This window comes from Gopherus evgoodei, chromosome 7 (genome assembly GCF_007399415.2).
Source record: "Gopherus evgoodei ecotype Sinaloan lineage chromosome 7, rGopEvg1_v1.p, whole genome shotgun sequence".
Classification (NCBI taxonomy): Eukaryota; Metazoa; Chordata; order Testudines; family Testudinidae; genus Gopherus; species Gopherus evgoodei.
In genome coordinates, this window is record NC_044328.1 from 71541565 (window position 1) to 71564239 (window position 22675).

The window sequence follows — 22675 nt, forward strand, 5'->3', positions numbered from 1 at the left end:
CTGGGCCAGTTTTAGGGCAGGTGAATAAAGTGGTTGCCCTGGGCACCAATTTCTGAGGGTGGCAGCACCATACTTCTGCGCTGCTCAGCTGTTTTTTTCCCCCTACCACAGCTGCTCTGAGTAGGGTTACCAGACATCCTGATTTCATAGGGACTGTCCTGATATTAGTCCCCTCTTCCCATACCCTCTGTGTGTAATGTAAGTGGGATTCTTTCCTTGCATTAATCCTGTGAAAAGGGGTCCACTTTATGAATCATCTCCCTCCAAAGTGAACTGTTCAGTGCCATATCTTCTATTACACCACATGCTAACATGCCTTCCTTTAAGAAATCCCATGACTTCTTCTTGAGTCAGCTTCCTCTCTTTTCCTTTCAGTCTTGATCTCTTGGACTTTCTTACCTATATAGTTGTTAGGACCAACCCATCTGAACCTGAACTCCCTCATTTTTCATTCATGGATGTTATTTTGAGCATGTTTAAATACACATTCCTCGAGTGGTCTTTCTCACTTAGACCACTCATCCAGCTCAACATTGACATTTCACTGGACTGGATCATTAGCTCATGTTTCTTCTTTGTTACCCAACACTCACTGCTGTACAGTAAAAGTTGATGAACCAGTTTTATAGACCTTCTTTTTTAATCTTACTGGTATCTTCCAATTGCATATGATGCCCCTTATCTCTCTCCATTTGAGTTCTATATGTCGTAAAACTGGATTAAATAGTGACATTAAATAAATACTAGTAGCTGAAAGTCTGTGCTGTCGCACAGGTATAATTCCTAATGTCATGTGTGCAAAAAAGCCAAAAAAGTCTGAGAACTTAAAATCTGCACTGTATCAGGCTGCACATCCAATCGATGACTGAAAGTAGAGATACTCTAATCATCAAGAACTCTCAGCCATGCTTGTAGCTGTTTCCTTCACTTCACACTGACTCTACAGGCATTCTGGGCTTGAATGTGATGTTTGCAGTTATTGTGTATGCTGGTTGTGTTGCTGTGTTGATTTATGTGTGGTTGTGTTGTGTTGTGTTGGGAGAGCTGTGTGGATTTGCACAGGGGGCATCTGGACCTTCGAGTGTGGCAGCTGGTCCAAGTAATCCACTCTCTATGCAATCTTCCTCATACAACCAATGAATTTGTTGCATGCAAGTTAGCTGTAGAAAAAAGGTGGCGACTGGTTGAGTTTCCCGGGATATTACAATGGTCTAGGATTCTGGGCAGGGCCTAAATACATGCCTTACTGTACTTGTGGGAGCAATTCATCAATTCAAAATGGCTGAGAACTTAAAAACTGGATGGTAACAAACCACAAAACCTAATGATTATTCCACTGGGTGATATTTTGAACAAAAGGAGCTCAACCATGCTTGTTGTCACTTCCCTCCCTTCCCACTGAGTGACGCACAGACGGACATTCCTGGAATCTTATTTTATAGATTTAAGATGCCAGAGATGAGTTACAAAAATTATAGAAAGAATCTGTATGAAGAGTAAAAGATTAATCCTACTGAATTTATCTGAACCTGACTGGATAAAGTGGGGAGTGGGAATTCCAGTTCAGTCCCCCTACCACAGAAACTCTCCCCATCGAGGCAGAACGTCATTGTCATAATTCACTATCATTGGCTGAACGGTTCAGCCAATGCTGGACATTGTTACTAGCTCCTTGTGAACAGAGCAGCCTTTACAGATGTCAAAGAAGCTTTCATGTTTGTCAGGTACACCACAAATGAACTGAAAACATACCCAGCATATGTTGAGAATAAATTCACACCTGAGCCCATTTGAGAACACTGCAGGATTATTGTACCTGCCATACAGTTATTTTATGGTATAACACTTAATTTTGTTAAATCCTATTTACTTAAAAAGTTGACTAATTTGTCTGTGCATTTCACGGCAATTAGTTAATTTCTGTCACTGTATTAAGGAGTTCAAGATCACAGACAATCAAATTAATCACCTCAGGAAATGGACGTGACTTTTCAAGGTATTAACCGAGGAATAACAATGAGCTGGTAGGACACTGGGATATTTGAGGTTAAACTCATTGGAGTTATATCAATATCTTTGGGGTCAATGGGAGATTTCAAGGTAAAGTTCTGCAAAATCGTTGTCAGTAGCAAAAATAGCTCCATCCGAGCCAGAGCCTCTCCCAAGCAACTCCGTTTCCCTGCAATGAAAAAGGAATATTGAAGAGATATTGGAGATCTTTCTTTCCTGCACTTTACATGTTGTTTCTATGGATGGAGGATAATGGAAGTCACTCCGAGTTCAGGATGGTAGGAAAGCAATTTGGGCTTAAGAAACCATTCAAAGATTGTTTTAAGGTTTGAGTTCCATATATAAAGCAGTCTTTTTAAATCCAGTTTGGGGAGAGGGTTGGGAAGATGTGGGATTTGAGGAATAGCTTATGTGCTTCCCAAGTTAGCTAATAAGTGTTAAAGGGAGAGTAATGTGGTGGTTATTGGGTAACAACTAAGGAGGTGCAGCCAGGATCATGAATAGGTGGATGAAGGAATAATTGATCATGGATTCATTTACACCAGACAGACACCAGAAAAGCATGAAGTTGCCAAGAAGAGCAAAGAGAGGAGTATGTCGAGTGCATCCGAAAAGTCACTTCAGACAGCTAGTGGGAAGTAATACGGTTTAAAGACTGATCGATGTTTTACTAGCGTGAGAGACTCTACTTCATGGACCACCTGAAAACCGTCTGCAGACAGTGCGAGCCAGAAGAATCATTGAGGCAAAGCTAGAAGATCTGAAATCTGAAATAAACATGGATAAATTTACCTATAGAAAACGGCATGAAGAAGTCACTCTTCTTGAAGGCACCATTTTCATCCAAGAAATGCCCTGGGTTAAATTGCTCTGGGTTTGGAAATTCCTTGCTGTCATATAGGACTGACTGCAGCACAGGGAATATAGTGGTGCCCTAAATTAGTAAACATATAAACAGAGTTAAAGTGGATACTATCCAAAGCAGAGAAACCTTCAAAATTCAGAGCTGGACAGTGGGTCCCATCTTGATTTTTCTTCATTCCCTTGCAGTTCCTGAACTTCATGTTTTCAGCCAGAAGTAGAAATATTAAAATTCCATGAGAAGAGCTAATCCCACTGAAATCCCATCCACAGGGAAATCCTCTTCAGAGAGGTTGTTTCTATCTGATCATTATCCTGAATTCAACATAGTTTGGGGAGAGTTTGGCTAAGATCCAGAAGTTTCATTTGCACCTCTGAGCTGATGCTCCGAAGCAGTTGAGGTTTCCTGGTCAAGATACTGTATTCATCACACCAACAGTTTCCCTATAATTCATAATTAAACTAAGAGCCCCATGGAATTTTACAGTCAAACTCACAGTCAGCAACCCCCGCCCCTGAGTGTGGTGAGTTCTGGTGCATTTTAACAGCTCAACAGGTTCAGAGTTTGGTGGAGATTAAAACTGGGTAAATTTTATCAGACAAATACAGTTTATCCACCAGAAATGCAGTTTCAGCTGATCCGAAACTATCTGCAAATTTGACCCAATCAGTTTTGTCTGGGAAAAAGTTCAGAAAACACATAGGAGGAGGGGTGTGTGTCTTCCTAAAACTTTTAGGCCAGAGGCTAAGGTACTTGGGATGTGAGAGATGCAAGTTTGAATCCCCAATTTGGGGCAACAATTTGAACTCAGATCTTCCCCCCATCCAGAATGAGGATTCTAACCTCCAAGCTCTCAGATATTCCAGGATAGGCTCCTTTCAATCTGTCCTTATGAAGCTGTTCCACTTTTTATTAATATTTAAATATCCACTGAGCCAGCAAGAATGAGAAAGGCACTCACCTGGGAGGCAGGAGATGTGGATTCAAATCCCTCCTCTGAATCAAGCAGAGGGAAGAATTTAATTCACATTTCTTAAATCCCAGATTTTTGGCCTAATGAAAATACAGAGTGGAACAGTTTGACCAGGAGGACTTGAGAACAGAATAACCTAAATGCTGGTGATTAGGGCACTCAGCTGGGAGGGGGAAGAACTGCGCTTGAGTCCCTGCCTCACTGAATATTTAAGTATTGATACGAAACAGAATAGCTTCTGCAAGAGAGATTGAGGACTCACCCCAGCATAGTCTATAGCCTGGTGCTTAGGCTACTCACTGGAGAAATCTGAGTTCAAGTCCTGGCTCCAGAATGGAGGTACAAATCTAGATCTCCCACATCCCAGGAAAGTGCCCTGTCCACTGGACTAAAGCATTAAAGAAGGGGGATAAAACCCACACCAAGATTTCTGAAGTAGACCAGATTTTTCCAACTTGCTGACAAATTGCAAATATTTTCAGAAGTTAACGAATATTTTTTCTGATTTTTTTTGGCTTCCTGGCTGAACTGAGCTCAGTAACTGGCATCATCCGACTAACAGTAAGAAGCCGACTCAATTTTACAGAAACCTCAGCCTTGAAACGTGGTTTGTTTTGTGGTGTGTATTTATCTGTACTGGTTTGCATTCAATTCCAGAAATGGGCAAATGTGCGGGGAGCTCTGATCCTTTTTAAGCCTATTCATTCATTACTCATTTGCATGCACTATTTTGTTTTGATTTGACTTCCCCAGAAACACTCCCCTCTGGCCCCCAAAAAGAGGGGAATGCTTGCACGCATTGATGTGATACCAAAATCTTAGCTGCACATCACTGCTAAAGTTATTCGCTATTCCATATCTTACCGCTACGCAAGTAGGCTCTCAAACCTTCTTTTGGATGGAAACCCTAACCTGCAGACTATGAAAGTCTGTTCAGCTGCAAACAGAGGCTTAGAAAGTTTCAATATAATTGGTACATTCCTGGCAATTATTTAAAATTCCCACCACATAAAAACTGGCCAAACTATTTCTATCGCGAACGCAGAACTGTCTCTTTCACCGAGAACTGACCTTGGGGATAATATAGTGTCTGAAACGAGTGTCTTTAGTCACAGCACATGGGGCACCAAGAGGGGCAAGAGAGATGAATCTCTGGATCTCATGTACAACGGCATCTGTGTAGGGCATCTGGCTTCGATATGCCATGCAGGGGCTTCGGCTTCGGCCGATCACACGGTCAATCTCTACATGAACCTTCTCTGTCATCAAATTAATGACATTTAACATCAAGACTAAAGAACAGGATTCCCATGGATTTGCCCAACAGTCGGTTGCTCTGCCCCCAAAACACAAGTCTCAGCAGATGGATATTGGGAATATAACAAAACAGGTAACATTTTCTGTTATAGAAACTATGTACTAGGTATCTATGACAAAGGGCCAAGAATGTAATTACAGGGCAGTGATATTGTTTATACCTGGTTCTGATACTAACTAGAGCACAATGTAAAATTATCACCAGTGCATATAAATATCTACTAAGCAAGAGAGTCCCAAAGCATCTCCCCCCGCAAGGCCATTTGCTAATGTGCAGGGCTATCCTTAACCAAACACAAAGTATGGAGGTGTGTAGGGCACCAGAAAATTTGGGGCACCAAATTTCCTGGTGCCCTGCATAGCTGCGTGCTGCTCCATCCCCTGCTCTGGCTCTTCTCCAGGGCCCCTGCCTGTGCTCCGCCCCACCTCTTCCTGCCCCAGCCCCGTCCGCACTCCCCGAGGACTCCAAAAATGGTTGGGGCCTGCACTCACCGGTGAGTGGAGTGACCCGGCCCCAACCTGCTCTGCTCCTCTGCCTCCCAACTGTGCCACTGGCAAGTTCTGGGGGGCAGTCCCCCCCCGAAACCTGGGAACCAGGGGAGCAGAGCAGGCTGGGACCAGGTCACTCTACTTCCTGCAGAAAGTGGCCAGCCCCCCTCTCTCCCGTCCCCCATGGAGGCCTGGGGCCAACCCCCTCCCTCCCGCGGAGGCCTGTGGCAGGGCCCCACACAGCTCCCCACTCCCTCTGAGGGGCTGCATAGGGCACCAAAATAGCTAGGGACAGCCCTGTTAATATGAAGTTGGAATTAGCACAGGATACAGAATTTTTTTAGCACTAACAGAGCTTTGATTTAAGCCCTTACATGATCCTGTCCTCTACAAGCCCATTAAATCCAAAGGCAAAACAACTTTGCCTTCATTCAGGGGGTAGGGGTCTGTTTGACAGCCCTGCAATGTGAAAGCATCTGTTACCCACAGAACAGACACACCCTGGTCAGTGGCAGGGCCAGGAGCGGCGCCAGGGTTTTTGGCGCCCTAGGTGGGGGTCCTTCCGCACTCCTGGTCGTTGGTGGCAATTCTGCGGCGGGGGGGTCCTTCCGTGCTCCCAGTCTTTGGGGCACTTTGGTGGTGGGTCCTGGAGCAAGTGAAGGACCTGCCGCAGAATTGCCATCGAAGACCTGGAGCATGGAAGGACCCCCCTCTGCCGAATTGCCGCAGAGGGCAGCAAAATGCCACCCCCCCAAATCCTGGTGCCCTAGGCGACCGCCTAGGTCGCCTAAATGGAAGCACCAGCCCTCGGCAGGGCAGGCTTCTCTTTTACAAACACTGCAATTAAACACCCACGGCTGGCCATGTCAGCTGACTCAGGCTCGCAGGGCTGTTTAGAGGTTAGGGCTCAGGCTGGAGCCAAGGCTCAGGGACCCCAGGAAGAGGGAGAGTCCCAGAGCCTGGGCTCCAGCCCAAGCCAAAACATCTACACAGCAGTTAAACAGTCCTGTAGCCCAAGTCCTGTGAGCCAGACCCAGTTGACCTGGGCCAGCCACGGATGTTTAATTGTAGTGTAGACATACACATGTACTTCCCTTATCAGAGAACCTGAACACTGATCTGGGTTTGGGAGAGGAATTCAATCACAACAGCCCCATTCAGCCTTTGGATCCTCTCCTCAGATGGCCAATATGGGGACAAGTAATGCCCACTGTACTGGTGCTTTTTGGATGAGAATTTCTGCCTGCAGGGAACTGGAGTAAGAAAGTCCCCCAACAATCTTCAACTCACTTCACATGAACCAAAGAACATCCACCGCATGGCAGTCATGCAGGTCATGCAGGTCACCGCCAACCCAGGCCAGATGTGATCTGATGATTTAACGAAGGAGGCTCTGCCTATATGTACTGATCTATAGAGCCAGGCTCTCCTCACATGTCCCGAAGACGTAACATTTTTTGTGTGTGTGTCACTGTTACCTTCGATTTCTGGGTATTTCATAAGAAGCTTGAGTCCCTGTTTCAGGGTGACACTGGTTGAACCTGTTCCAGCAAAGAATAAGCTTAATGTTCTTTTTAACAAGTTCTCAGTGGTAAATTCCGACTGGCTGTTATGTTGCTCCTGCAAAAAGGTTTGGTACAGATGGTTGATAATTGATTGTAAAAGCATTCGATCTATTGTCACAAGCCAAAAAAGTCTCATTTTCTACCCAAAATGTGACCCACCTGGCATCGTTATACAAATCCTACAGAAATGGGCCATAGTATTGGAGATTACAGCAGTATTATTGCAGTGCTTTGGGCCATTTCTGTTCACTAATGTGCTGTTACATGAGTGAGGTGAATAGGGCTTCCCCCTTTACATTACAATTTCCTTGTCTCCCTTTAGGGGCTTCTGAAAAGCCATGTACTCTGTTGTTCCTTGACAAATAAATAGCACTAATATGTGTAACCCACTCCCCAGTAAAGGGAAAGGGCTGCGGCTAGCACCTACTTGTTTTACTTTGATGAGGAAAGCATCGGTGAAGTCTCGAGGGCAGCTGGGCTCCAGGGACTCTCTGTGCATCTCCACTCTCTCCAGAACAAACTTTCTCAAATCCTCAAAATGTTTAAAGATTCTCTGGTGAGGCCCAGGGATATAATGCATGAGAGTCGGGAAAAAATTGTACAGCTGTAAAGATTAAAAGAAAAACACATATTGGTTTTCCTGGGCAGAAAAAGCTTCCTTCATAGTATTTACTCAAATGACTTAACTACAGCAGCACAGACTCTTCTGTGACATCTTATTTTCTAAATGGATTCTGAAGAACTTTGAAAACTTTACCAACTCCCATTACCCAATGCATATATATATCCTACACAAAAACTTCAGGGACATTCAGTTACATTAGCTAAAAGGCTCTCCATTATTTTCAAAATAAAACCATCTTCAGTAGATACATCTTGTTTTTGAAAAATCACTCTCTGAACACAGATTTTCTTAGCAAGTGGTAGCACATTATAGATTTTCAAAGGGAAATTTACTTTAGTCGTGCTGAGGTTGAATTTAAAAGACTCACATTCTTTGCCAATGTAACTCCACTGATTTCGAATGAGTTATGCCAGCAGACAGTTTGGCCCTTCATTTGGTACATTTAGTGAGGTTTTCAGGAAGGGGGCATGGAGGTAAGTGGCTGTGAGCTGGATTGAAATAGAGTTTATTTTGGAGGTGAGAAATGTGATCACATTCACCGTCATGTTGCTTATGTGATAAGGCATGTGACATGTGATTGGTGTGGACATTAACATTTTAACTGGCAACTTCCTTGATTTTTACCAATAATGTTGATAGTGAATATCTTTAAGCGAATTTAATTCTAAGCTAATGACGTGTTTTGTGTGGGAATTTAAACAATACTTAGAAACAAGTTTGAGGCTGGGTTTGGTAGTAGCTGCAGCCTAGCCAGAAGGAGACCATTATGGGAATCTGAAATAACACTTGTTTATGGAAAATTAGTAGTTAAAGAAAGAAATTTCTGTTCCCTCCCCCAATAGAAAGGAGAAAAATAGAATAAACCCCTCAACATACCACTGTCCAAGGAGAGCGCAGGAGATTGTTAATTTCATCTATGAAATTTATTAAAGTCACAAACTTCTCATCTTCATAGTCAAACCGGTCCCCAAAGACAATCGAGCAGATGACATTGGAGGTGGCATGGTTGAGGAAGAGGGTGGGGTCAAAGGGCCGCCCTGGAGCAAAACAAAACTAAAGAGTCAGTTTTAATTTAGTGTCTTCACCCTCCGCATCAGAGTCACTGGCAGCATGGAGAAGTTGTGGATCTCCAACCACAGGTAAAGACTCAAGGTAGGGCCGTCAGCAATATTCTCTGCGGAGGGTGGGTTAGGGCTGCCCCAATCCCTCCCTCTTAGCTCTCACATGCTAAATTAAACACTTGCCACTTTTTTTTCTTGGCAATCAGTTTAACTCTATCTGCTCTGCTGCTCTCTGCCTGGCACACTCTGGTCTGACCAAGGACCATCAGTGCCTCTCTGACTGACACCCGCCTGTCTGACTTGGATCCCATTTCACAGGAAAGATCCCAAGCCTTTCACAACAGGATCCTGCTCAGAGGGTTCTGCCTGAGCCACTGCTTGTGTTGTTGTAGCATCACCACTAACTCCCAGAGCAGAGCAATCTCCCCTTGGCACTGCCAGCCTGGGCCATACAGTGCAAATACACAGTTGTTGTGCTAGGGAAGGAATAAAGGCTCCCAGCACAACAGCAGGGGGGATGGGTCTGCTTTCCGCCTTCAGAGTGCGCTAAGCAGGTCCCACAGCTCAGCTCACACAGCTGGAGAGGCTGAATTTCCCCCTGGCTCACCAGTGACATCTTAGCTTCCGTTTCAGGTTCTCCCTTCCCCATAAGCGCAAGGAACACATGGGGCTGGTAATTGAGAGCTAACCTGGGGCTGCAGTGTCAGAGGGAGCAGCACAACATTCCTGGGAATTATTGGCAAGAGTTCACCCCTCTGATATGAGAGCACAGTGCTCATGGGGAACATCCAGAAGCAGCATTTTCTTCATGCACCAGACCCCTGCTCGTGTCCCTCACCCGCCCGTTCTCTTTGACTCATCCCCAATAGCAATAGCTGCCCCTTGGCTCAGGGTGCACAAGCAGCAGCAGCAGCAGCACTAATGTAGTACCAATGGTGGGGAAGGGTCTCAGTGCATTCTCCTCTTCCACTTACAATTCACCAGATGGGAAGAGCCAACTTCAGTTTAGCCCTTATTGTTGCATTAAATATTGCAAGAGGCAGGATGGTTTGCTGCTAAGGCCTGGGTCTCAGGAAATCTGGGAATAATTCCCATCTCCGCTGCAGACGTCCCAGATGTGACCTCAAGCAAGTCACTTCATCTCTGTGTCTCAGCTTTCTATTTCTTAAATAGGGGAAACAATCCTGTAATTATTTAGGCTCCTTGGAGCTGGAGTACACCAAAGCCCCAAGGTACTAATAGTGCCCCAGGCATACTATGGTTCGGAGGCAAGCACTTTAGGTCTTGTAGGCGCTAGCCCTAGTGGGGCTCAATAGCCACTCAGACACACGGCTCAGGGAAAGGGAATTGGGTCAGGGCTGGCAGCAAAGGTTTCAGATACACTAGATGCACAGAGGCTTAAACTGTTACAAATCCCAGTGAGGCCTAGTGCTTGCTGTTTGGCCCTGGGGCACTACAGGCGAGAGTCAGAGTCCTTCAGGGCTCATGCCTGGCACACCCTCTCTAGCGCAGTCTCTGTGCAAGCAAATAGGAGCTTTCAGGTTTCCAGGCCAGGCTCCGTTAGTGTCTCTCCTTGGGACCCTCTGCACTGGCTCCCTGCCAAGCTGCTGTTGTTCTCTCATTGACTAGGGTAGCCAACTTGCTAATCATACAAAAAAATGAACACCCCAGCCCCGAGGCCCCACCCCTGCTGTCTCCAACTCCCCCACACACCCCCGTCGCTCACTCTTCCCCACTCTTACTCATTTTCACTGGGTTGGGGCAGGGGGTTGGGGTGCGGGAGGGGCATGAGGGCTCTGGTTGGGGGTACGGGCTCTGGGGTGGGGCTACGGATGAGAAGTTTGAGCTGCAGGATGGGGATCAGGGCTGGGGCAGGAATGTGGGAGGGGGTTCAGGGTGCGGGGTCCCGGCAGCACTTACTGTGGCTCCCAGGAAGCAGCCACCAGGTCCTTGTGGCCCCTAGGTTCATGGGTGGCTAGGGAGGCTCTGTGCACTGCCCTCACCCCTAGTGCCATCTCCTACTTTTAATGGCCCAGTCAGCACCAGCTGCCAGGGTCCCTTTTCCACTGGGAATTCCGGTTGAAAATTGGACGCCTGGCAATCCTACCAGTGACCTGCCCCCAGCTGTAATGTCTGGCAGCTTGTTCCATATGGAACTCTGTCCACAATTGCTGGGGGTTCCTCTCTGCATGCAACCTCTCCACAGCTCCTTTCTTGCCATGTGGCTGCTGCTTTCCAACATAGGCTGGCCACATCCTGGTTCAGGATCTTTCCCCCTACCTGACCAGGGGAAAGGGAAGTGTCAAGCACAGTTGGGAGGTGGTCAATAGGATTTGTAGTTCCCTGCTTAGCAGACCCATCTCTAAGAAGGATGCATCCTCACACATAGTGCTAGTCCATGTGGCAGTCTTGTTGCCAGCAGAGGGCTCTCTGCTCTTCCTGTGGCCTCAGGTCCTCCTATATCACTGGGTCGTTTGTGTTTTGCTCACTCATTGGCTCGCCTCAGCCCAGACTACAGAATTCCTTCCCCGGTACTGGTTCTACCATCTCTGTTATAGGTTCACCTTCCACTGTTGGTGGTTCTCTTTGTTATCTATTTTGGTTCCTTCTGATAAGGCCACACCTGGCTATGCCATATGATGGTTTGCCACTACTCAATGAGACACATGCTAATGTTCACCCTGGTCTGGTCCTCTCCACTACTCTGGGAGTCAACCTCTTAGCTGACTGTGGCTCTCAATTATTATATTGGCCCTGCTGTGGGAAGTTGATCATATCTTCAGCTGGGTAAGGACCCAAGTAGGTTTTAGCCTGTTGTAATGGAGGACAAAATTGTTTCCACTGAGGACAGTGGATTGTGCACAAAACACCTCTGACGCCTGGCTGACCACCCTGTGTGAACACCTGTACTTTTGCTGCAACTTAGCACTCAAACTCCTTTCCCTTCTGTGGACCCAAACCAGTTCACCCTCCTGGTATATCTGGGCACTCCCCCTTAAATCTCAGGACTCCTTCTGTCTCTAGGTGGCCCTGGTGAGGCTTTACTGCTTGGGCAGCAGTGCTGAGGATGCCTATCAAGTGCTAGGCACTGTGTAGGACTAGTATACTCATCTGTCCTGGCTACCCCATCAAGCAATTCTGCTAGAGGGTGGTCACATGCCCAAACATCACATTATATGATGTATACCCCAGGGACGACTGCACATTAGTCCTGTAGGCCATCATGACCTAGGGAAGAAAACTTTCCCACTTCTATTGATTGGCATCTACAACATAGCTGCAAATGTACAGTTCAGACGCTCCACCTGGCAGAAACCTGGGTGTGGCTGGTCATGCTACTGCTCAGAGCAGGAGTTGGTAGCCAGGATTAGGAGAGTAGGAGACCAGGGTCAGACCCAGAGGCCAGGTGCCAGAGCCAAAGTCAAAAGTCAAGAATTGGAGCCAAAGGTCAGAACCAGGTTACTTGGAATGAGGCAAGGCAGGAGCAGGAGCTATCACAACCATGGGCAAATGCTTTGAGCAGCCGCCAAACTGTTGCTGCAGCTGGGCTTAAGAGCTGGTCTGCTGTCTCTTCCCACCAGGCAGGTGATGTAGCTAATCAGGCAGCCTATCACAGGCCAGCTGCCCTTGTTAGATTTCCCAGAGACCGACTCTGCTGCAGCCCCTGATTCCTGACACCAGCAGCCTTTCTCACCATGGGTAGTAAGGTATAGTACAGGTCTTATTTATCTCAAGGAGGTCACACACCCCTTAGAATAAGCATGATTCAAAATTTTCACCATTGGTCGATATGCAAGGAATGAGGTTAGCAACCATTTGTGCTTCTCGATCAGGCAGTTGATGAGCCTCTACCTACTCAGAGAAGTAGCTTGCTCTCACAAGGGTGTACTGACTGACTCTCCCAGAATAACCATAGCTACCATTTGCAGAGGGTGGCTTGTCTGAGTGGTAACCAGGGATACTCTAGGTGTAGGATGATCTGTCTTATGTCCCCATAGGTATAAGAAGACGTCCGTGGTCCCTAAGTGACCTGCACCATCCAGGCCAGTAGCATCAACTTCAAACCCTTTGGCTAAGCTTCTCCATCCCCAAATGTCCCTATAATCGGGTCAGCACCTGCCTCTCATGAGTGCTCCGTTTTCTCTGGCCAATATGCCTGTGATCACAATCTTTTTTCGGGGCAGCACCCTCCTCTTGCAGGCGGCCCCCTTTGGTTGGTTGGTTGGTTGGTTTGTTGGGTATGATCCTGCTTTTAGCTTTTGTTCTTATCTCAGGGTGGCACCCGCCTCTCAACTGCCTTCCAGGCTCAGTCTCCTGGACAGAGCATCAGCATCCATGTACTGTTACCCTGGACGGTGTCTTGTCTGGTACTGGAACTGAGCCAACTGTCTCAACCACCAGCACAATTGTCCTTGGGCATCATGGAAATTATAAAGCCCCCTGAGGGAACCATGATCTGTTCTTCACAGGAATCCTTTCCACAGCAGGAAGTGGCAAACATTTTGTGAAGGTCACCACTGCCAGCAACTCTGCATTAGCCATGGAATAGGTCTGCTCTGCTTTGTTCAGCATCCTGCTGACATATGCAACTACTCTTTCCTTGTCTCCATATGGCTGAGTCAAAACAGCACCAATACCAGCTTCACTGGCATCTGTATCTAGAATGGATGGTAGCTGGGGATCTCAGTAGGCCTGTATTGTTACAGACCTGAGCCTCCACTTCAGTTCCAGAAAGGCTTCTTGGCAGGGCTAATCCACTCAAACATCCACCTCATCTCTGCCAGCTTGAATAGTGGCTGTGCAGTTGTGGCAAAACAAATAATGACTCTCCAGTACTATGAAACCAGACCAATGAAACGCTGCTCCTTAGTGACAGGACTTGGCACTGATCAGGATTGGACAGTTTCACCATCAACATCCCTTGAGATCATATGCCCCAGGTAATTTACTTTGTCACACACAAAAATTGCATTTTGCTGAATTCACCTTTAAATTGGCTTGGAGTAGCCTCTGCAGTGCAGCTCCCAAGTTCTGCTGGTGCTTCTCAAATGACCTCCCAGTGATGATGCCATCAAAATACACCAGGCAAGATGTTTCCTGCATGTCTGCCAGAATGGCATCCATATAGTCCTCTGCTTAGCAGATCCATCACACTTCTTTCCTCCACTTTTTATTTTTCATATCTATTTCAGATGTATGCTGCTTGCAGCACAGAACAGTCCTTCCTATCTGTTACTATAGCATACACACAATAAAGCCCCAATCTTGGGATCTGTACTCACTACTGCAATATAAATAGTAATAATTAGTGGGTCACTTATAAAGCATTGTCCATTTACACGGTGGTTTCCAATCATTCCTGTGGGAGCCCATCATTATAGGATGTAGGTGCCAAATTTGTATCAGATGTGTAGCAGAGATGAAAATGAAAATAAGCACCTCTAAGCTTGGGTGTCTCATTAACGCAGCAGACTGAAGATAAATGGATCCACTCTTACCTGGTTCACTGTCTTAGCTTCTGCCAACTCTAGACAAACCTTTTCCATTTGCTCACTGGCCATATATCAGTGGGTAGGGAACAACAGCCAGAAAAGGTCATCTTTAGACCTTTGCCCACCTACTTTTATATTATATTAACACAGTTAATTTTATGTGCAGCTAAAAGCTTTAGTTAGAAGATGTTTGAACCAATATCAGTGTCTGAGCCACTGCTCAATATTCAATATCATGCAAAACAGAAAGACTTTGACTCTTCAGTTCTAATTTCCAACAGACAAAGTTGATCCTCACCATGAGTGTTTTTGAGCCTTTCCACCAGGAAATGGGCTTCTTCCAGGATTCGCTCTTCAGTGCTCTTCTTCCCCATCCCCAAATCCCTCAAGGTGGTGAGGGTAAATCGGCGTAGTTCCTTCCATGGCTCCCCACTGCCCATAGCAGTACCTGAAAAAGGAAAGAGAATGGGAAAGAAAGGAGGGACGGGCCAGACTTTCAAACCCACCGACATGTTGTTTATTCAAAGTTTCATAGGAACATAAGATTGGGAGGGACTGAGTCCAGTCCCCTGCTATAGCAGTCAACCCTGTCATATAATCCTGTTCTCAAATTTTATTTGTATCTGTGTTCTGCTTGGGAGACTGTTACACGGTCATCACTCTGTATTTAATCTGTTTGATATGTTTATTTACCACAATATCATACACATTAAACTCATCGCAGTTTCAGAGCAATTGTGAGGAAGAAAAATAATTCATTACTGTAATGAGGTGCAGCTGGGCCCCTCTAGCTTCTGTTCCTGCTGTGCCCACAAACCAACCATTGCATTGGTGTAATCACGGATGCTCTTTATTTACAGTTTACTTTCCCACCACCTTGTAGCTACAAACAGCTTCAGTCTTCCAGCCAGCAGCGATGACTTCTCCCTCTCTCTATTCTCTGGCTCCTACCCTTTCCTTCTCCCTTTGGCTTCCTTCCTGCCAGCCTTTATGTAGCCCTTAGCTAATGAGGCCGGCCAGGCCTGGGCTTACTCAGCCCGTTCCAATTCCCCTTTCTAGAGTGGATGTGACAGAGGCCTGGCTCAGAGTTTCTTAACCAGCACCCTGCCACAATTAACATGTCCAATACTTGTAGTTTGTTCTCTAACAGAGCTTGGCCCATCACAGCAATGAGAATTCTTCCAGTCACAGTAACTAAAGCAAAGTATATGTACTGGCACAAACTACAAATTAGAAGTAAACTGGGAAACACATTAGTTTGCCAAATTGTAACCATTTGGGCTAAAAAATTTCTATCTTTGTACCTGAAGTTGAAAGTTTTTTGAATATTTCAGCCAAAGTGTTCAGCCATTTCCACAAACAAGGTGAGGGAAAAATATGTTTTCTGCCCATGATAAAAAATGCTGGGACCTTTTCTTTGAGAAACTTTAGCACTCCCATTTGTCAGAGCTGGGATTTGAAATTTGGCTAGGGGCTGGCCTGTGTGTCAATGTGTGACTTTGCTATTCCCATGAAAATCTATCCAAATGTCACTAAGCTATAAGCCTTTGAAAAATCACATTTCACACATTGTCACTGGAGACTTAGAATTTAGTGGCTAAAGTCTCCAAAGATGCTGTCATCACTGCACATACACCAGCACCACTCAGCTCCTAGTGCTGGGCCGCATATAAATATGATAATCTACTGCTGTTATCAGTTACTCCATTAACTCAAGTGGCAGAGGTCTTTGCAGTGGATGTAAAGGTTCCAGCCCTGCTGGTGACTCATGCAGGTGTCAATATGATGCCATATGAAGGAAATTCTGTTTTTTCAATTTGCTATTTTAAAAACCGAGAGAATTGCACACCAAAAACTATGTTAAAAGAACATTAAGGTTTGGACATACTCAGTAGAGACCTTAGGGTTTAGTGCAAGGGAGGTCAAACTAGGACTCGCAGGCCAGATCCGGCCTGTCAAGACTTTCAGTCTGGTTTAGTGGCTAAAATAACATAACATTTTGTCTTCTCAGATCCTTGTGTTGACCATTCTATGCATGCGCCATGTTCACAAAGCAACTGAGCATGCTCTATTCCAGGACTAGAGGGGAAAGCCAGACTGTCCCTCTAATTGCAGCTCGGGGGGTGGAGTCAAGGAGACTGTAACTAAGAGCGAGCGAAGGGAGAGGAGCCTGGGTCTGATTGGGCCAGGAGACTGGGACAGAGAGCTGGGAGGAGTGACTGGGACTGGGAAATGGCTAGGGAAACAGGAGGGATTGGGACCCAGTTGGCAGGGATGGAAGGAGAACTCACTCAGATCAGATGAGGAACTCGGGGATGAGCAGGTGCTGTGCAAGGAGACTGGGACCATGAATCAGTGTGAGGGGGAAAAGGGGAGTTGGGCAACCTATCTGAGAAGGAGACAGGGTGCAGGGGGAGAACTGGGACTGGCTTGGCAAAGAAACTGGGAAAGGGTCAGCGAAGGGGGAGACTAGGAGAAGGAACCTGGATGGATGTGAATGATGAGAAGCCAGAGGGAGACACTGGGACTGACTGGGAAAGGAGATGGGCTCTGGGGGTAGGGAGAAAGAGGCAGAGTTAGAATCAGGGCAGGGGGGAGACTGGGCTTTGGACAGGGAGCCCAGAGGGGAGAAATAGGATTATCTGGGCAAGGAGACTGGGGCTGGGCTGAGAAATCTGAGTAAGGAAGGCAAGGACAATGGGACTGGGAAGAGGCGCCAGGGATGGGATGAGAAAGGACTGGGGACAGGGATATAGACTGGAAAGGACAGGGCAAAAGTGGTCAAGCTTGGGAAGAACAAGCAGAAGGGTCTGTAACTACTAGAGAACACGCCCCTTAGAAACTGGAACGGAACCTGACATTCCTGAGAATGCAAGTAATGCAAAAAACCTACAGGCCTATATCCTGTATGACATTAGCTTCAGCAAGTTAACATAAGGTTTGAGGCCTGTAAACTTTGCACAGATAAACGGCCCAAGAGAAAACCCGAAGTATTTGGGGAGTTGAAAATAGAGTTTAAAGGGAAGTTCTGACCTCAGGTAAATAATTCAACCACAGAAGTATCCTGGCAATTAACGTGCATACAGAATAGGTATATGAGATACATCTAAGGCTAGCCTGCTTGTTGCCTAAATATCTTTTCTTATACATTTCTCATTTTCTTATGGGTCTGATTATTTGTTTTATTTTAATAGGTTTATATTAGAGTATATTTTGGCTGTATACAAGGGACCTGCAGGCCACATCCTGTATGTTGAGCTAAGGTAAAGTTATCATAAATATGTTTGGGATCTTTCACCTAGATAGATGGTGGTGAGCCAAAGCATAAGGTCCATGTATGGCTTTAACATAGAGAATGCATTAAAGCAGGTTGGCAAAGGGGCTTTCCTACGCCCAGAGTCTTTTAAACTTAAGAGGTACACCACAACTTAGAACTTGGAAAGAACCAAAATAACCAGTTAGGACAAAAACAACAAATGTGATACCTAACCACAAGAGGCCATGGTAATGAATGGACATATATGATAATAAGTTGAGATCATTGATGTACCAAGCTATATGAAAAAGTCACCCCAACATTAGTAAGATGAGGAAATACAAATAAGGCAAAGGGAAGAAATCCCCTAATGAAAATGCATCAAACATAGCGGCATCAGCGTAACATATTATACAGGTGGCATCCCAGTCTAGGGGCAGTAGGAGAGAGAGAGAGATGTAGCCCTTGAGAGGTGCCAGAATGATGGTCACCGGTGATGATGAGGGAGGTGATGGTGAGGATGAAGATGATAGCTAACATTTCAGGTTATTCTACCAGGGATGGTGTGAGTATATGGATGTGCAGATGTACATTCTGTAGTATCTATATCTACCTTACTGAGCTGGGGTGTTTGTGACAGGGCTAAATATATTAATAAACAATATTTGTAAATATAGAAGAGTTCCTATTGTGTGAGTGTTGCAACTGTGCACATCAGGGTTCCCAGCTGTATAATCTGGAGGATGGCATGGACTGCACCCGCAGTAAGTTTGCGGATAACACTAAACTGGGAGGAGTGGTAGATACACTGGAGAGTAGGGATAGGATGCAGAGGGACCTAGACAAATTAGAGGATTGGGCTAAAAGAAATCTGATCAGGTGAAGGTGAAGTAGGTGAAGGGCTGGAGGGCCAGGTGTTGAGGTGTTATAGGGTGAGTGGGGAGCAACAGTGAGCTTCAGGGTGAGGGATTGAGGGCAAGTGGGGTGAGTTGTGAGAGGTGTGGGTGGAAATAGGGGATTTGGGGGGTGATGAGGTGAGTTGTAGGCTGGGATGTTGCCGGGGAGGGAGGAAAGTTGTGGGCTATGGCCTGTGATTGGAAAAAGGGGCCTCCTAATCTATTCTTGGACCAGGGATCTCTGGGGCCTTGTTACACCACTGAGCAGGGGAAGAAGGGGATTGGCCTCTCCAGCTCTGGTCTCCTGGCTGTATTCTCACCCTTCTACTGTGCAATGGCCTAGTCACTGCCTCTCACTCACCAGTAGTGAGATGTTACGACCATTCATGTCAGGGAGCTAGTGGAGTAAGAGGGAATGGAACCAATCTTTGCTACTGTTCTAAATGAAACTCCAGCTACTTCCCCTTTTGTTATCTCAGTTGTGTTCCCCACATACAGAGAATATCAGTTCTATATGCTGATGTTACTGGAAATTTACCTTTTTTCTCGGTGATCCTTTCAAATACTGGCATATGTCCTCTGTCACTGAACTCGTCCCCCTGATCAATCAGCGCTTCCTTCACAGCCTCCTGTCCATACAGCACCACAACTCGCTCTGAGCCCAAATATATTGTGAAAATCGGGCCGTACTTTTCCCTGAGCTGTCAAAGTTAACAAACAAAACCAGCACGTTTTAAAATAAATCCACTTAATTAAGAATAAGAATGTGAGCAGATCAAATTACAAATTAATGAAAGAGCTCATATGTGGCTAAGATAATACTAGTAAGACTTGGGAACTGCCTGACTTATGCTTCACTTTCTAATCTTGATGTTCTGTTAATGCTGTGTTTTTCCTAGCGGGAAAGAGTGAGTGTGAAAGAAGGATCATTCTATCTATGTTATTTAATTTTCTCATCCTGCTAGCAGCTGGAATTAATGCAGGTCCTTTCATTTGTGAGCTCTAGCAGGTTGCACTATTTAACTAATGACTATTCAGTTCTATTCTGAAAAATGACTGTGTACAAATGATACTTCTAACACCACAGAACTCCTGCCTCCATTTATTCATAGTAACATCTGCTGACTTTATAATGACAAGACAGTTTTTCCTTATTCCTGTCAGCCCTGCAGAGCCAGAGAGAGAGTGGAGTGAGAGTCTGTTTCCCCTTTTAATTACCAATAGACTTACTGCCTAATTTCCAATCCATTACACCTGTGCAAATCAACCACAATGGGGTTACATATCTGTAACTCTTTATGGTAGGATTTGATAAGAATGAGGGTGAACAGATGTAACTGGGGGCAGAGTTTCTCCTGTTTAACTGTTATTATTTGCGATGGTGAGCCAGAAGGAAAGAAACCAACTTAGCTGTCAGATCCCAGGCTGTGGATTGCCATTCACATGTGAGATGATGGTATTTGAGATGATAATTACAGTGAAACAATAGCATGGAACAGAACAAAGCCATTTTTTCAAAGCTGACCTACAGCTGACACCTTACCATCCGCTTGAGAAACAGGCACATATCATTACAGCAATTTTACAAATGGGGAAATTGAGGCAGAGAGCGCTTAGGTGACTTACTTGGATGCACCAATGGGCTACATCTGCACTTGGGGCTACGGGTTTGATTCCCAACTTGAGCAGACCTACTCATGCCAGCTCTCATTGAGCTAGCCCACTAAGAACCGTAGCATAGCCCGAGTAGCACAGAGAGTGGCCTGGCTAGCTGCCCCAAATACATACCCAAGGGGTACAAGTAGGCTTATGCTTAGGGTGGTTAGGCAGTGCTTCCGCAGCTATTACTATTTTTAGCACACTAGCTTGATGGCATAAGTCTGTCCATGTGAGCTGGGAATCAGATCGCAAGCTCCAAATGTAGATGGAACCAGAGTCTGTTGCAGAGGTAGGAATAAAAACCAGGTCTGACTGCCCTTTCTCGACAGAGCCCACTAGACCACTCCCCCACAATGTGATTGTCTGTACATCTTGCCGTGAAGCTGGGCAGGTATATTCTGGATTACCTGTGACTTAGACACCTATATTAAAAGGCATAGTTTAACATGAACAGTTTATATCAAGCATTCAAGACTGATTATTTTTGTGGGGGAAAAATTAAGATTGCAATATGAAGAGGTGAGTGACATGGGATTGGCACTGTGTAAACGCCAGACATTTCACAGAGTTCTTCTTGAGCTAGGCTTCGCTTAACCTCCACCTACAACCAAACAATAGATGAGAAACAAATATTTTTACCTCACACATTGATTGGAACAAGTTCTTCATATTCAGCTGCAGTGCATTTCCGATGATGGGAAAAGCAACAGGGCCAGGTGGCAGCTTCCCTCTTCCAGACATCTTTCTCCATGCTGAAAGGAAAAGAAGGCAAGAGATGCACACTGCCAGGAAAATAGTTGTTGCTCCCAGAGGCTCCATTACAGAGTGTAGCAATTATTCTGGGTTTTAGCAGGGAGTTCACTAGTATTTCAGATTCCACACTTTATATATTGTGTGGTGCAATAGACCATGCAAGCCAACAGCCTCACAGTTCTAATTGGTAAACTAGGTTAGTCATTGTCCAGCAAAAGAGACCTGATATCAAACTAGGAATGATCTCCCTTGAACCTTTATTTGTATATCATGTGTGTTTGTCCCTCCAGCCTTTGTTCCCTGTGTATTTGTCCAGAGAGGATAAAAGTTAATCACTGATGGGGGCAAATTCTTCATATTCAGCTGCAGTGCATTTCCTGTGATGGGAAAAGCAACAGGGCCAGGTGGCCACTTCCCACTTCCAGACATCTTTTTCCATGCTGAAAGGAAAAGAAGGCAAGAGATGTACACTGCCAGGAAAATAGTTGTTGCTCCCAAAAGCTCAATTACAGACAGGGCCGGCTCCAGACCACAGCGCGCCAAGTGCGTGCTTGGGGCGGCATGCAGCGGAGGGTGCTCTGCAGGTTACCGGGAGGGCGGCAGGCAGCTCTGGTGGACCTCCCGCAGGCTTACCTGTGGAGAGTCCGCTGGTCCCGTGGCTTCGGTGGAGCATCCGCAAGCATGCCTGCGGGAGGTCCACCAGAGCCACGGGACTGGCAAGCGGCAGAGCGCCCCCCACGGCGTGCCACCATGCTTGGGGAGGCAAAATTGCTAGAGCTGTCCTTGATTACAGAGTGTAGCAATTATTCTGGGTTTTAGCAGGGAGTTCACTGGTATTTCAGATTCTGCACTTTATATATGGTGTGGTGGAAGTCATGCATGCAAGTCAATAGCCTCTCAGTTCTGTTTGGTAAACTAGATTAGTCATTGTCCAGCAACAGAGACCTGATATCAAACTAGGAATGATCTCCCTTGAACCTTTATTTGTATATCATGTGTGTTTGCCCCTCCAACCTTTGTTCCCTGTGTATTTGTCCAGAGAGGATAAAAGTTAATCACTGATGGGGGCAAATTCTTTGTATTCAGCTGCAGTGCATTTCCTGTGATGGGAAAAGCAACAGGGCGAGGTGGCAGCTTCCCACTTCCAGACATGTTTTTCCATGCTGAAAGGAAAAGAAGGCAAGAGATGCACACTGCCAGGAAAATAGTAGTTGCTCCCAAAGACTCAATTACAGAATGTAGCAATTATTCTGGGTTTTAGCAGGGAGTTTACTGGTATTTCAGATTCCACACTTTATATATTGTATGGTGGAAGTGAGCATGAGAGCCAACAGCCTCTCTCAGTTCCATTTGGTTAACTAGGTTAGTCATTGTCCAGCAAAAGAGACCTGACATCAAACTAGGAATGATCTCCCTTGAAACTTTATTTGTATATCATGTGTTTGCCCCTGCAGCCTTTGTTCCCCGTGTATATGTCCATAGAGGATAAAAGTTAATCATAAAGTGAATCTCTCTAAATCTGTCCCGACTTCCATGGACTTCTCCAGTTTTGATAAATATTGCATGGAGGCAGGCTGTTTGCTGAAATGTTACATACTTATATTGACAAAAAACTTAGTAAACACATAGTTAAGGTTGTCCCAAAGTATATTGTTGTAGGCTATGTAATACGTAGCATGTATATTTTAGATGTTGGAACATGTGAAAAGATACCAAC

At 45.6% G+C, this 22675-nt stretch overlaps 1 protein-coding gene and 1 pseudogene across 1 annotated transcript; one reads left to right on the top strand and one right to left on the bottom strand.

Annotated features, from left to right (window-relative positions):
- LOC115655599 overlaps window positions 1-22675 on the top strand; it is a 133898-nt pseudogene that overhangs the window by 47290 nt on the left and 63933 nt on the right.
- On the bottom strand, window positions 1992-21024 carry LOC115655576 (cytochrome P450 2H2-like). The gene is made up of 9 exons (XM_030571177.1): window positions 20845-21024; window positions 19085-19247; window positions 14693-14842; window positions 8718-8878; window positions 7644-7820; window positions 7130-7271; window positions 4917-5104; window positions 2803-2944; window positions 1992-2179 (listed from the first exon to the last, which is right to left on the bottom strand). Exons 1-9 carry the CDS (start codon window positions 21022-21024, stop codon window positions 1992-1994), a joined length of 1491 nt encoding a protein of 496 aa, XP_030427037.1.

What these genes read in the sequence shown, in the direction of transcription:
- LOC115655576 (XM_030571177.1), bottom strand. Translation starts at nt 21,024, where the DNA reads ATGGAGCCTCTGGGAGCAACAACTATTTTCCTGGCAGTGTGCATCTCT. An exon ending in AAGGATCACCGAGAAAAAAG is followed by an intron (nt 14,843 to 19,084) that starts GTAAATTTCCAG and finishes TTCCTTTTTCAG; the next exon opens with GTACTGCTATGGGCAGTGGG. An exon ending in TCCTCATCAAAGTAAAACAA is followed by an intron (nt 7,272 to 7,643) that starts GTAGGTGCTAGC and finishes ACCTTTTTGCAG; the next exon opens with GAGCAACATAACAGCCAGTC.